This window comes from Phaseolus vulgaris, chromosome 11 (genome assembly GCF_051622355.1).
Source record: "Phaseolus vulgaris cultivar YP4 chromosome 11, ASM5162235v1, whole genome shotgun sequence".
NCBI classification, from domain to species: domain Eukaryota; kingdom Viridiplantae; phylum Streptophyta; class Magnoliopsida; order Fabales; family Fabaceae; genus Phaseolus; species Phaseolus vulgaris.
In genome coordinates, this window is record NC_143508.1 from 51010014 (window position 1) to 51025765 (window position 15752).

General features: G+C 29.8%; 2 protein-coding genes across 2 annotated transcripts; both read right to left on the minus strand.

Annotated features, from left to right (window-relative positions):
- LOC137825447 (WAT1-related protein At5g07050) lies at nt 1-3272 on the minus strand. The gene is made up of 7 exons (XM_068631115.2): nt 3073-3272; nt 2349-2411; nt 2125-2241; nt 1073-1304; nt 837-998; nt 500-651; nt 1-280 (listed from the first exon to the last, which is right to left on the minus strand). Exons 1-7 carry the CDS (start codon nt 3270-3272, stop codon nt 28-30), a joined length of 1179 nt encoding a protein of 392 aa, XP_068487216.2. The 3' UTR covers nt 1-27.
- A 2398-nt stretch (nt 3273-5670) lies between these two features.
- On the minus strand, nt 5671-9716 carry LOC137827809 (WAT1-related protein At5g07050). Its single transcript, XM_068634149.2, has 7 exons — nt 9300-9716; nt 8692-8754; nt 8443-8559; nt 7429-7675; nt 7143-7304; nt 6153-6304; nt 5671-6060 (listed from the first exon to the last, which is right to left on the minus strand). Exons 1-7 carry the CDS (start codon nt 9506-9508, stop codon nt 5802-5804), a joined length of 1209 nt encoding a protein of 402 aa, XP_068490250.2. The 5' UTR covers nt 9509-9716; the 3' UTR covers nt 5671-5801.
- Nucleotides 9717-15752: the final 6036 nt, after the last annotated feature.

Sequence of the window (15752 nt, forward strand, 5' to 3'; positions counted from 1 at the left end):
ATTCCAAATTGTTTAAGCCTTTCCCTCTTATCGTGTGGGAGACTCTTGAACAGACAAGGTTATTACAATTGAAGAGAACTTGATATTGATGGGTTCTTCTTTCTCCTCATATTTTTCACTAAAAGTATCTCTTGCATCAAACATATTTTGCTCTTCTATCACTGAACTTTCAGCATCTGGCAAGGGAATTTCATCTGCCACTTTACTCTCTATTTGTTCTTTGTGCTTTCCCCACAGAACTGAGTATAAACCTATAACAATTAAGATGGCACCAATCACACTGCAACCACCAGAAAAAAAAATCAAAACCTTGTTAGTTTGAATGAATACACTTGCCTTTTATTTAGATAAACAAAACTGATATCAATTTTACTGTCATGTCTGTTTTTTGAGCTATACTAAATTGCTGATAAACTATACCAGATCATATCAATGTTATTACTATATCATCATATATATATATATATATATTGAGGTAGAAAGGGAAATAGAAATTTACCCTCCAAGATAAATTTTTTCTGCAAGGATAAAGTAACCCATGATAGCAGAAATGATCATCATTAAAGGGCTAAAGGAAGTTGCAAAGACAGGTCCTTTCTTCTTAATTACAAGTCCTTGCACATAGTATGATATGCTTGATGAAACAATCCCCTAATTAAAGTACAAGACAAAAAAAAATTACACTTTTTATCAACAAAAAATTAATTAATGGAACACTTTAGAAATATTTCAACCATTATAAAAAAATATACAAATTACATGTCTTATAAATTGAAAAAAAACCCCAAAAGAATCCTTTTGTAGTAGAATTAAGAATTAAGAATTAATATTCTTACTGAATATGCAGCAGTAAGTAAGTTTATATCCCATCCAATTTTCCAAACAGAAGGGTTGTGTTCAAGAACACAAGTAACAACAGTAGCTTGAACAGTGCCTATAAGACACACAAGTGAAGTTAGGGTTAGCTGATGATTCTTGTATGTCTGTATAGCTTTTGCCTGTCCAATACCATAAAAATCAATGTCAATTATCTGTTAAATATTTTTTTCCTTTTGAGTGTTGTAATACTTACTTGTAAAATGAAGAGGGAAGCCCAAGCAAAGGTGGAAATGATAAGGAAAAAGCACCCCAATAACCAATCTTTGTCCAATGATTCATTGGCTTTATAGTGAGCATGTTTGAACCAAACCGTCTCTACAGTAGGACCTCTGTATAAGGTCATTAGCATAGCTCCTGCAACTGTCACTAAAGTTCCCACTATCTTTGCTATGCTACTCACTTCCTTTATGTTTATCTTCTCCATCCTTTTCACATATGTAACCATCCATAATAAAACAAAAGCAATTAACACCTTAAAGATAAAAAAATAAACTTTCACTATAAGAAAATTAATGAATAACAACTAATTTTAGAGACTAAAAATAATTATTATAGTAACTAAATTAAAGATCATTTTAGAAACTAATTTGTTTTTGGTTTCTAAATTAGTTTCTATTATTGATAAATAGTTTCTAAATCAATATCTAATTAACTACCAATGTTTTAACTACCAACTATTTAGATTCTAAATTTAGTAGCAAAAACATTGGTAGCTAATTAGATACCAATTTAGAAACTATTTATCAATAATAGAAATTAATTTAGAAACCAATTTTTTTTTAGTATTTAAAATGGTATATAATTTAGTTACTATAACAACTAATTATTTTTTGTTCCTAAAAATAATTTCTATTTAATGATTTTCTTGTAGTGTTAAACCAGTTCTTCCTCTCACCATCTTTTTATTTTAAAAAAAAAAATACCGTCTTTCCTAAAAGAAATTAACAATTAAGGCACTATTAATTAAAATATAGTAATTAAAAATATAACTTAATTGATTGTCATACATTGCCATCATAATTTTTTTACACTTTCAATCAATAAAAGAAATACAGTAAATATAATTTCAAAAGTTGTTAACTATTTTACATAGTATATATATATATATTAACATAATAATGATATTTTAGAAACTAATACTAATATTTAAAAATGTGAAGAAACTAAATATATTTTACTATTTGTAGTCATGTATTATACTTTCTAATTAGAGACTAATAATAAAATTTAGGGTTTGATTATTACCGGCAGAACAATGCTATCACAAAAGTCATAGCTGGAAGCATGTTGCTCATTGCACATGAGAAAGTTGGGGATGTGAGTTTCAACCCAGCATAAAATAAATTTTGATCAATCACTGGCCTGTTTCATTAATCCAACACAAATTTTCATATCAATACATGCAAATTCTGATTCTATATATTAACCATGCTATAATGTAAAACTTGTTAGTGCATTTGAACACTAACCCTAGAAGAGCTAGGATAAAAATTTGCATGAAAATTGGGAATGTTATCTTCGGTTGATGTTTCCTGTAAAATAAAACAATGAATTAACATTATCTATCAATGTTAGATTAAGAAAAATATGTGTGAAAATGATGACTTAGAGAAATTATTAGGTAGGGTGATTTTAGTTTGTTGTTTCATACATATGTGAATATGGGTGTATTTTTTTTTTATTTCTCTCTAAAATTATTGCAAATGAAAGTGAGATATTGATTTTGCATAATATTTTTTAATAAATTTTTATTTAGCTTATTAAAAAATGTTTACAAATTAAAAAGTTGAAGTAAATCTATTTAGTTTTTTTTAACGACAATGAATGAACTAAATTACTTAAAGTATCTTTGACCTCTATACAAAATGATCATCATAATCCTCAAGATCAAAACCAAAAAAAATGACATTTTTTCAAAAAATCTACTCCTATCCTTAACTAAGCAAAGTTTAGTACTATGTAACGTAATCTTATAAACACTATTTTTTTTATCAGCAAGAAAACTTACCAACACCATAACTAATGAAACATCTATACTTATAAATGGCACAAATTATCATAACTTTGGTTATAATTCACATATATAAGAATTTAAAAAAAACTATATAAGCATGATATAAACTATGGAAATTTATTTAGTGATTCAAGATTACCTTTCTTTGATAACTAGAATTGATGTATGATTATACAAACCTCTCAAAAATGAATGCAAAAGGAGCTATGGCGATGGTAGCAAAAGCATGACGATAAACCACAAGAACATAGTGACTCATGCCTTGGTTGAGGGAAATCTTAGTAATAATGGTCATGCCAGCATAACCAAACTGTAAAGAAATCATAGCCAAGTAGGGTTTTGAGCTTCCAAAGAACTTCGAACAACCTTCCATGGCCATTTTTTGCTCCTTGTAGAGCAATTAAAGAGGAAGAACACTAGAAGAAGGTTGTGTTACTATACCCATGGAGAAATCAAATGACATAATCCAACCACTAATTTATACCAATCAAGAATAAAATGATTTCATATCATATGCATTTTTTTTTCTTATGAAAAGGGTGTGATTTTCTTTTAAATTTTATCAAAATAGATAGGTTTTATTTTTTTAATAACAAACTCAAATTGTATTTGTACATAATGTATATTTTTTAAATGAAATTAAACATATGAAGGAATACAATTTTAGTAGAGATTTTTTGTGAATTGAAATAGTGTTTGAGGTGGCTATTTCAAATTATTTAAAAATATTACATATTAAATGTTGCTTGCAATGGTTTTTCAAATTTTTAATAATTGTGTTTTTCACAAGCCTGGTTTTTAATATTAAATGTTGTTTCATGCCTTTCATAAATATGAATCACGATTTATATTTAATATCTTTCATGCCTTTCATAATTTTTATTACAGTTAGTTTAGTCAACACTAAGACTGACATTAGTGTTAAAAAAACTTTAAGATTAATTTAATTTAATTTAACATCCACTTAGCCCACTCTAATTCTTTTAAAATTATTTATTTATTTAAGGGTAATATTAATTAAGTCAACGTTAAGAAAGCTATATATAATAAATATAATAATAGTATTTAAATCTATTGTTCCTATGGTTGATGCTTAAAATGAATATTTTATTAAATACATGCATTTCATTTTAAGTCTGCTTACGATAATGAAATATATAATAAAAATACAAAATAAAAATGTATGCATATTTAATTCAATTACGATCACATGTGAGAAGTTTTTGGGTTTATTTGAAGAAAGATTGACTATTTTTTATTTTTAAATTAAAATACCATAACTAAACTGGTATAATAACATGAAGTAAAATCCATACTGTAAAATTGTATAAATGTGTTACCTTGTGATAACCTAACAGAAAAAGTAATAAAATGAAATGTGCAAACCTTACAACTTGATAAAACTTATGAAAAATCAAAAAGAAAAAAAAAAGTTTCTAATTATAAAGTCACACATGACTTGAATTGATGGATGAAAAGGCATGGACGCTAAATACAATCATCAATCATTAAATCAATAATTAAATTTAGAAAAAAAATAATTACTCATTATATTAATTTAAATACTAAAAAATTATTTATATTTAAAGTGGTTTCTATTATTAATAAAAATTTATAAAATAATTTTTAAATTTATATACCTAAGTTTTAATAACTAATATTTTAGATTTTAAATTGGTCTATAAAAGACTAATAGAAACTAATTTAGAATATAAAGTAATAAGTAGTTAAAACCTTGGTAGATAATAGTTAAATACCAATTTAGAAACCATTTTATAAATTTTGATTAACAATAGAAATTACTTTATGATACCAATAGTTTTTTTAGTTTATAAAATGGTTTCTAATTTATTCAAATAGTAACTAATTATTTTAATATCTAAATTTAGTTTCTATTTATTGATTTTCTTGTAGTGCAAGTAGAATTTGTAAAAAGAATAATGTAACGTTGGTCTCTGGCCAACAAAGGGGTTTGTTGTTGGTTGCAGGTTGTGAGATTCATTCTGGTGTACTAAATGTATGTTTCGATCTTTGTTTGATCTCTTGTGGTGGGTTTTGAATAAGTTTTACGGCTAACAGGCAAGTCGGCATGCAGGTAAGGGTCCTTTAGGTTTTGAGGAGAGTGAGTTCTTTTTGGCATGGTTTGACCATTCTGTGTATAAGGGTTGAGACACCCTTGAAGTGGTCAGGTGCTGAGAATGTTGGTTTGACCATTCTGTGTATAAGGGTTGAGACACCCTTGAAGTGTATCATTTGATTTTATTTATTCTTTACTGATAAAAAATAATAATGCAACCAATTAGAAGGAGTAGTATTATTTTTTTCAACCAAACATATATATATACAATGAAATAAAAGAAGGTAGCATGGCATAAATTGTGTGTGCACTTAATTTTAGAAATTCTCATCTTAGCTTGAACCAAGTTCATAGATATTTGTTGTTTGAGTTAAAGTGTCATACTAATCCAATTTTGTGGAATGTAAATTTGAAGAAAGGCCTCCCAAGACTATCGCTCACCATAAGATTAGATCTGATTTTTTTATTTGTGATATGAAGTTATTGGTGTTAATATCTGATGTGAAATATATCTTTTCACTAGTGAAAGTATTTTTTAAATTATAGGCAAAACAATATTTCTATCTTAAAAGAAGAAAAAAACAAGAGTGAATGGAATCTGTATAATAGAGGCATGAGAAGAGAGAAGCTTTATGTTTCTGTTTTCCGATTCCACAGGCAAGTTGGAATAGCCACAAAATATGCCACAAACAAGACCCTCTTTATATAATGGAATCTATATATTATATATTATTGGTTAAATTAATATGTCACAAACAAGACCCTTCTCGTAGCAACAAAAAAGAAAAAGAAAAAGAAAAAAATTGCTAAAAAGGGTGATAAAAACATTGCTTAAGCCTTTCCCTCTTGATTGTCTTTGGTGATAGGCTCTCTAACAGGCATGGTTATTACAACTGAGGAGGGCTTGTTATTGTTGGACTCTCCTTTCTCACCACATTTTTCTTCACTAAAATCATTTAGCCCTGCAATCACAGAACTTTGAGCACCCTTTAAGGGAATTTCATCTGCCACTTTACTCTCTATTTGTTCTTTGTGCTTTCCCCACAGAACTGAGTATAAACCTATGACAATTAAGATGGCACCAATCACACTGCAACCACCAGAAGGAAAAAACAACCTTTAGTTAGCTGAAATGCATGAACTGTTATTTACTTGCAAGGAGAAGGGGAAATAGAAATTTACCCTCCAAGATAAATTTGTTCTGCAAGGAGAAAGGAACCCATGATGGCAACAATGATCATCATTAAAGGGCTAAAGGCAGTGGCAAAGACAGGTCCTTTCTTCTTAATTACCAGTCCTTGTACATAGTATGATATGCTTGATGTCACAATCCCCTAATAAAAAAAAAATGTATTGTGTTAATAGATTGAAAAAGAAAAAAACTTCCTTAATAGAATTTTAAGTTTAACTCAATTTATTGGTTTATAATACTATAAGAAAATTATTGAATATAAACTAATTTTAAAAAAAAATAATTAGTTGTTATAGTGAGTAAAATAATTTTTGGTTTCTAAATTAATTGGTAGCAAAAACCTTGATAGCTATTTAGAAACTATTTAACAATAATAGAAACTAATTTAGAAACCAAAATTTTTTAGTCTCTAAAATAGTTTTTAATTTAGTCACTATAGCAATTAATTATTTTTGGTCTCTAAAATTTGTTTCTATTCAATGATTTTCTTGTAATGTAAGGTGAGGTTAACCCACTTATACTTTAATCTCTATTTAATGTGGGATATCAACACAATTCTCTCACACCGAGACCTGTCAACTAGTACGTGAGACCATATATTTACGAGTGATCCGAGTGGATGACCTAATAAGTCCAATAAATTTTCGTTATTATGTATTTCGAATGACTCTAATACCATATTCAAAAGTGGACTTTTAAATCTAACTGAATTTTATAAAATCGTCTTATAAGATGAGGTTTACACCCACTTATATAGTATACAATATTTTAATTTTTAGTTAATGTGAGATCTCACATAAAGATACTTTACCTTTTAAAAATATAGAATAAATTTGATTTTGGCTCAAATAGAAAAATTAAAGTAGAATCTTAAGCACTGAGTTTAAGGCACTAAAGTATAATTTCTTAAGCTGTTTTTAATTTCTAATTTAAATTTAACATTAACTAATGAAAGACAAAGTTGTTATGTGAATTCTTACAGCATATGCAGCAGCAAGTAAGTTCATATCCCAGCCAACTCTCCAAACAGAAGGGTTGTGTTCAACAACAAAAGTAACAGCAATAGCTTGAATAGTGCCAATAAAGCACACAAGTGAAGTGAGGCTTAGCTGATGATTCTTGTAGGTTTGTATAGCTTTTGCCTGTCCAATAGCACCAAAATAAATGTCAATTATTTGTGTCACCCATCACCAAAAGAACACTAAAAGCTAGAGAGACACACAAAAGTTAGCACATTTTTTTCCCTTTTTATTTGTTGTTTCTTACTTGTAAAACAAAGAGGGAAGCCCAAGCAAGGGTGGCAATAATGAGAAAGATGCATCCTAGGAACCAATCTTTGTCCAATGATCCTGTGGTGCTTGTTCCATTGCCTTTATTTTGAGGATGTTTTGCCCAAACCATCTCCACTATAGGACCTCTGTATAAGGTCATTAGCATAGCCCCTGCAACTGTCACTAAAGTTCCCACTACCTTTGCTATGCATCTCACTTGCTTCATGTTTATCTTCTCCATCCTTTTTCACATATACATAATGAAAAAAAAAAAATTAGCACAACCCTTTTTACTAGATTAAAAGAAATGAGCACTACAAGAAAATCATGAAACAGAAACCAATTTTTAGAGACAAAAAATAATTAATTGTTATAATAACTAAATTATAGACTATTTTAGAGACTAAAATATTTTTGGTTTTTAAATTAGTTTCTAAATTGATATCTAATTAGCAACTAAGGTTTTTACTACCAAATTTAGAAACTAAATAATTGGTAGTTTTCCTTTCTCATTCTTTTCATTTAGAAAAAAGAACATCTTCCCTAGAAAAAAATTAAAAAATTGAGAAAGAGGATATTATTTTCACCTAGAGTAAAATATTTTTAAATGCCCTATTTTATCCTTCAAAATGTAAATTAAAATACTTTCTTAGTTTCTATATTTAGTAAAAATTATATATTTTAAACTTCTCAACTCATAAAGAAATAGAAACATGCTATTAATTAAAATATAGGAATTAAAGAAAACTAATTAACAGTCTATGCAGTGTCAGTGTAAATTGTTTACAGTATCAATCAATGTGAATTTTTATCACAGTAATTAATTTATGATTAGATAACAATATAAAACTACTTTACATTGTCAGTATACGACATATTTTCTCAATATAGTGAATTTTATTGAGACTAATACTGATATTTTAAAATATTTATGTTTTACTATTTTTTGTTATGTGCTATTTTCCAGTTAGAAACCATTAAAAATAATTTAGGGTTTTGATTAATTTACCTGCAAAAGACTGCCATCACAAAAGTCATAGCAGGAAGCATGTTGCTCATTGCACATGAGAAGGTTGGGGATGTGAGCTTCAACCCAGCATAGTAGAAGTTTTGATCAATCACAGGCCTGTGTTATTAATCCAAAAAAAAATATTCATATTAATACATGCAAATTCCAATTCTATGTATTAACCATGCTAATATATATATATATATATATATATATATATATAACTTGTTATTGCATTTGAACACTAACCCAAGAAGAGCTAGGATAAAAATTTGCATGAAAATTGGGAATGTTATCTTCGGTTGACCTTTCCTGAAAAATTAAACAATGAATAAACATTATTTTACAAAGTAAGATCAATCAACAAAAATAAATCAAAATTCAAAGTTATGATAGAGAAATTATTAGGTAAAATTAACTCCATGTTACTTTTTTTTTTCTGGATAAAAACTAGTAAAATATTCGTCAATGTTGAATTACGTTTTCCAATTTTATTTTTTTTTATTTGCTTACCTAAAAAAATTAAACATACATTTTAGGTACCTTAAAATTTAAACATATTAATTATATCACCAGTAGTAACAAACCCCAGTTGGAAATTTTATCACATTCTTAATATTCTGTTAGCTATAAATTTAATCAAAACCCTTTTTAATTATAAAGTTTATAAGTTGAAATTATCATCTACATTATCATTATTATTAACATCATTGAAAAGATATTTAAATTTTAGAAAGACTAAAGTATTTAAAAATTTACATAATGTTAAAAAATAGTTGGGAATATTATATATAAATACACAGTGATTCAAAATCACGTAATAGTTTGTGCAGAATGCATGTTTAATTATAACTAACCTTTCAAAAATAAAAGCAAAAGGAGCTATAACAGCAGTTGCGAAAGCGTGACGATAAACCACAAGAACATAGTGGCTCATGCCTTGGTTGAGAGAAACCTTTGTGATGATGTTCATGCCAGCGTAGCCAAACTGCAAAGAGATCATAGCCAAGTAGGGTTTTGAGCTTGCAAAGAACTTTGCAGAACCTCCAAGCTTTTCAGTGGCCATTTTTTCTCCTTCAGAACTTCTGAGTAACTAGTAATATTATGCAGAGAAATTGAAGAGGAAGAACACTTGAAGAAGGGTTGTGTTGCTTCCTAAGAAATATCAAGGGTAGTGTCCAACTATTTATACCAAGGAATCAAAGGGTTTCGTCACGTAAATGTGCATTGCAAGATGAGTCTCTTTTTTTTTTTGTGGGGCTTAGGGATATTGCAATGGGGGGCAGCACGACAATGCATATATAAATGACATGGATATTCAAACAAACATGAACAAGTAATATGATAATGGAATCAAAAGTGATTATATAAAGTAGGCTTTGAGTATTATAACAAAGTTCACTTTATTATTTTTCTTTTCTCTACCTAATTCATGTATATCCCCACTATTCTAGCAGGATTATTTCCCAATATAATAAATAAGCTAATCAATAATTGGTTTAACTTTTATAAAATATCATGAAAATTTGTAACATATATGCATGTTGGTTCTTTAAAGTTTGAGTATATACCAACGATGAATTTAAAGTTGTTTCCACCTTAACATATATTGTTATTATATGTAAATGATAAATTGGTATCATAGTTGTTTCCACCTTCCATTTAGCATTTATTAACAGTCAGAAAATAGTGAGGAAAAGAAGAGTGCTATTAGAATTGGTTAAGCTCACTCTAAGATAATAATAAGTAAAACATATAAATTGATGTGGTTAAGCCAACACAATGTCTAATTTTAAAATAAAAATTAATATGTTTCGGTATTTCACATTGAAATGAAGATTAATTTTACATTTGAAATATATAATATATAACCATAAGTGCAAAATGTATAAACAAGTGTGGTTTATTTAGTGCGGTTTTGTGCTTAAACACTCTGGTAAAAAATGCAGTGACATTTTTGTAATTAAGTTAATTTACAAGTGTGGCTATTAGTAAAGCCGCACGCTTGATTTTTGTATGTTTTGTGTTTTCTGTTGTGCGTGGGATAACATATTATGGGTGGTGGCCTGATAAACCCAACAAATACTCGTTAGGATAGGCTCGAAAATAGCTCTGATACCATATTACGAAGTGGACTTTAAGCCTAACTCAACCCCATAAAACCGGCTCATGAGATTGAGGATTGCACCCACTTATATACAATAAATTGTCCTCATCTCTAGTCGATGTGGGATCTCCATCATTTTGAACTTCCATTGGGATGAAATGCGAAGATGTATAATATGCACCAAGAGATCAAAAGAAATGCTAAAATAATGACCATGTTCTTCGGAAAAGATCAAAGTTGAGAACTTTGATTAGAAACTCAATTAACAGCAAAAAGAAAAGAAACTCTAAACACCTCTCGTGAATGCGATTTATAAATGCGGCTATGTAAATTGCCGCATTTATAAATTGAATTTACGAATGCAACTATATATATAGCTGCCTTCTTATGTCTTCCATTTACAAATGCATGTTCATCAAATACCTATGGTTATATAACCGCCCTTATAAATATAAAATAGCCGTACTTGTTTTGTTTTTTTCACCAGTGAACACCTTAATGTCAGAGATGCAAAACAGAATATAAAAAAATATTAATTGAATACTTTAAAACATTGTATAGGCTTATTGATGCTAAAAAAATATTTGTTTTAATAATAGCAAAACAATGAAATTATTTTAGTTAAAATTCTTTTTGTAAGAGTTTTGAGTTGAAGATATTTTCTGAAAACATTTAAAATTCTCTTCCTATTAATCTTTTGGAATATTAGCACTATAGGTGATATCTTTTCTAATTTTTTTTATTATTTTCTTACACCTAGCTAGGTTTGGTGCATTTGCATAGTATTTTTAATCTTTGTTAATCTTTTCTTATTATTTTCTTACACCGAGGTTTGGTGTATTTATAAGAACTAATGGAAGGGAATAAGAAAAGACAAAAGGTTATAGCAACTGATTGAACGTAATTGCACAAAATTGAAAAACTGATCTTATTCATTTTGATTTACTCAATCATATATATAATAAAATAAAATTACAATTACTGGAAGCTATAAAATAGGAATACTAACAGGCCTGTAAACTAACCATTAATGCAATATAACGGTAAAATAGTTTAAGGGTAATAAAATCAGAATTAATAATAATAAAATTTGAATAACCAACATCCTCCCTTAATTCTGATTTGGAACAACCTTCCCAATTTGAGTTATGATATTGTTTTTCTCAATCGCCATCAATTCTTCATTCATATCCTTTTGCCATTTCGGGTGTTGAATGGCATCGGCAAGTCTCACAGGTTCTGATTCTGCAAGAAAAGCAAAGTGAACCAAATCTCCATTGTCATCAACTTCATCATCAAGATTTACTTCACAATCTTGAAGATGTACAGGTTGTCGTTGCTGCCTTCTTGGTCGCTCCATCATAGTTGCAATTGGAGTTGCAACTTCAGGTTGAATTACAACTTCAGGTTGAACTGCAGCTTCAGGTTGAAGTACAGGTGCTTCAAGAGTGACTCTATCTTCCATATCATCGTTCAAAACATAAATATATCGTTTTTTCGAATCTATTTCAACTGCTGCATTCCATTGTCATTCTTCATCTTCGGCAAATGTAACATCACGACTAACAATCACCTTCTTTGTCATTAGATTGTACAATTTGTATCCCCCATGCTTATATCCAATGAAAATGGTCTTCACTGCCTTATCATCCAACTTCGATCTTGCTGCCTTGGGAACATGAGCATAAGTAATTGACCCAAATACCTTCAAGTGTTACACATTGGGTTTAAATCCACTCCATGCCTCAATCGGAGTTCTGTTAGGAACACTCCGAGTGGGTGATCTGTTTATCAAATATACCGCACATGTTACGACCTCAGCCCAAAAATAATTTGGCATACCTTTCGCTTTAAGCATGCTCCTCGCCATGTTCATGATTGTTCTATTCTTTCTCTCAGCAACTCCGTTGTGTTGAGGTGTGTAGGGGAAAGTTATGTTATGTTGCAACCCAAGTTCTTCACAGTGCCTCTTGAATTCATTAGACTTGTACTCACCTCCATCACTATGCACCATCTTGATTTGTCTGCCACTCTCTCTTTCAACAAATGCTTTAAATATTTTAAAGCAGTGGAATACCTCATCCTTGCTTTTCAATACATAAATCCAGGTTTTCCTTGAAAAATCATCAATAAAGGTTAAAAAATACTTATTACCTCCAACTGATGATATGTTCATCAGGCCACAAACATCTGTATGAACAAGCTCCAAAGGAAATTTTGCACGCCAAGGCTCCTTAACAAATGGTATCCTGTGATTCTTTCCAAAAATGCAAGCCTCACACAATTGATCAGGGTGATGAATATGGGGTAAACCATTCACTAAATTTCTTTTGGAAATATTTTCCAAACTTTGAAAATTTAAGTGCCCAAAGCGTAAATGCCATAACCACGATTCATTATTCACTATTGCATTCAAGCACTTGAAATCACCCATATGAATATCTATTGGAAACATGCGGTTTTTTGATAAAAAGGATTTAAGAATCAAACTACCTTTTTTTTTTCAAAAATTGATAATTTATTTTCAACTATGTGCATCACATAACCCTTCTCGGCCAGCTGCCCCATACTCAACAAATTACTTTTCATATCAGGTACATAAAAAACATCATAGATGTACCTGTGATCACCATTCTTCAATGTGATAAGAATTCGTCCTTTTCCAGTCACCGGAACAAACCTTCCATCACCGAATTTCACTTTTGTGCGAAATGAGTCATCCAAATCTACAAACAACTCCTTCTTACCACACATATGATTCGTGCAACCTGTATCCAAATACCAAGTCTGATTGTTTGGGGTTTCATTTGATGTGGCTGCCATTAGTATTGTATGATCCTCTTCATCTTGTACGTGATTACTCTCTTCTTGAGCACAATTGGCAGCATGATTATCACCTTTTGATCTGCACTCATTTGCATAATGGCCACGTTTATGGCAATTATAACACTCAACATTTGATTTATTATAAATGTCTCCTCGTCCTTCGCGTCCACGTTCACCGCACCAAGCGCCTCCATGATTCTGGCCACCACGACCTTTGTTGAAATAGCTACCATGTTTATGATAGGAGCTACCAATTGAGGCTTGTGCTTGTAAAGCTTGTTCAATTGGTTTTTCAATCTTATTGTCATTCATCCGCTGCTCATGCGCTCGTAGAGAACCAGACAATAACCTTACTGTCATTTTTGAAATGTCATTAGCCTCTTCAATTGCGGCAACAACATGTTCAAATCTGGGAGTTAAAGATCTCAAAATCTTTTCCACCTTTGCCTGCTCCGAATGTGTTTCACCATTGGTATTCATCTGATTTGTCAAGGCAAGAACTTTATTTATATAGACATCAATAGTCTCTGCGGTTTCCATCTGCAGTAGTTCATATTGGCGTCTTAGGGTTTGAAGACACACCCTCTTGATCTTGTCATCACCTTTATAATTGGTTAACAAAATTGTCCAAGTCTCACTGGCAGTTGTTGCTCCTTCTATCTGCTCAAAAGTCTCGTCATTCATCCCTTGATGAATGAGATACAAAGCCTTATTGTCCTTCTTCTGATCACGATGCGCTAATCGTTGCGCCTAAGTTGCATTAGCAGCTAATGCAGATACTCCACTCTCAACGACATCCCATAACTCATGATAATCAAACAAAACTCTCATTTGCACACACCACTTATTGTAATTTTTTCCATCAAGGATGGGAACTGATAATTGGGTAGAGTTCATGATAACAACCTAGCTCTGATACCAGTTGTAAGAACTAATGGAAGGAAATAAGAAAAGACAAAAGGTTATAGCAACTGATTGAACGTAGTTGCACAAAATTGCAAAACTGATCTTATTCATTTTGATTTACTCAATCATATATATAATAAAATTACAATTACTGGAAGCTATAAAATAGGAATACTAACAGGCCTGTAAACTAACCAACCATTAATGCAATATAACGGTAAAATAGTTTAAGGGTAATAAAATCAGAATTAATAATAATAAAATCTGAATAACCAACAATATTTACATACTATGATTCTATATGATGTTATAGTTTTTTTTTTGGTATAATAATTTTTTGTACATATTGAATCATTACATGTTTTAGCTATTAAGTATAATTGTAATCAAATTTTTAATATTATGAAATAATCTTATTATCACTACAAGAAAATAATATGTTAGAGTCATAAAAAATAAACGGAAAGGCAAAAAAGTCGATGTGAGGACAATGCGTCAACAGCCGACGCTAAAAACATGGAAGCTATCTATTTTAATTTCGGTTATAAAGGGACGCAAGTAGGATGAGTCAAGCCGATGCTAAGCATATGCATAATATTTTAAAATTTATGTTTAGCATGAATTGGAATTTCGCAAAGGAGAAGAAAAAAAAAACAAGAAGCGTCGGTCAGTACGTGCAAGGTAAAACCTTTTTTTAGAACTCGGAAAAAAAAAATTAATTTATAGCAAACTAGTTTTAAACCTACAATTCAAATCATCCAAAACCATTTAATTAATAATTAACAAGTACATATAAAGCCTAATTGAGGGGGAGGTCGGGTTGAGCTGGTTTGACTAAAGTCAGAGGTGTTGTTTTTGTATTTGGGTATGGGTAGACGACGACCTTTCCTCCCGTATTGTTTGCTTTATAGCTATCAATGTGTGTGGTAGGCTGAAGGATGTCGTTGTTTTTGTATAAGAGTTGAGGTATCCTTGAAATACTTCCATTTATTTCATTCTTTTTTTTGCCGATAAAAAAAACACATAAAACCTAATTAACGAGAATAACTAATAATTAACTAGTATAATTAACAAACACAACCAAACATTTTATTTTTACACAACAAACACAACCTTACATTTACAATTTGTTTTATTTAACTTTAAATCAATAAGCTATTGTTGTTACTTTTGTTGTTGAACACAACCCTTTTGTTTGGAGAATTGGCTGGGATATGAACTTACTTCCTCCTGCATATGCGGTAAGAATTCACATAAGAACTTTATCTTTCATTAGTTAATGTTAAATTTAAATTAGAAACTAAAAACAACTTAAGAAATTATACTTAATGCCTTAAACTCAGTGCTTAAAGATTAAGATTATACTTTTATTTTTCTATTTGAGAACCAAAATCAAATTCATTCTATATTTTAGACCTGTAAAGTACTTTTATTGTTGAAGATTCCACATATACTAGAGATTAGAGCATTT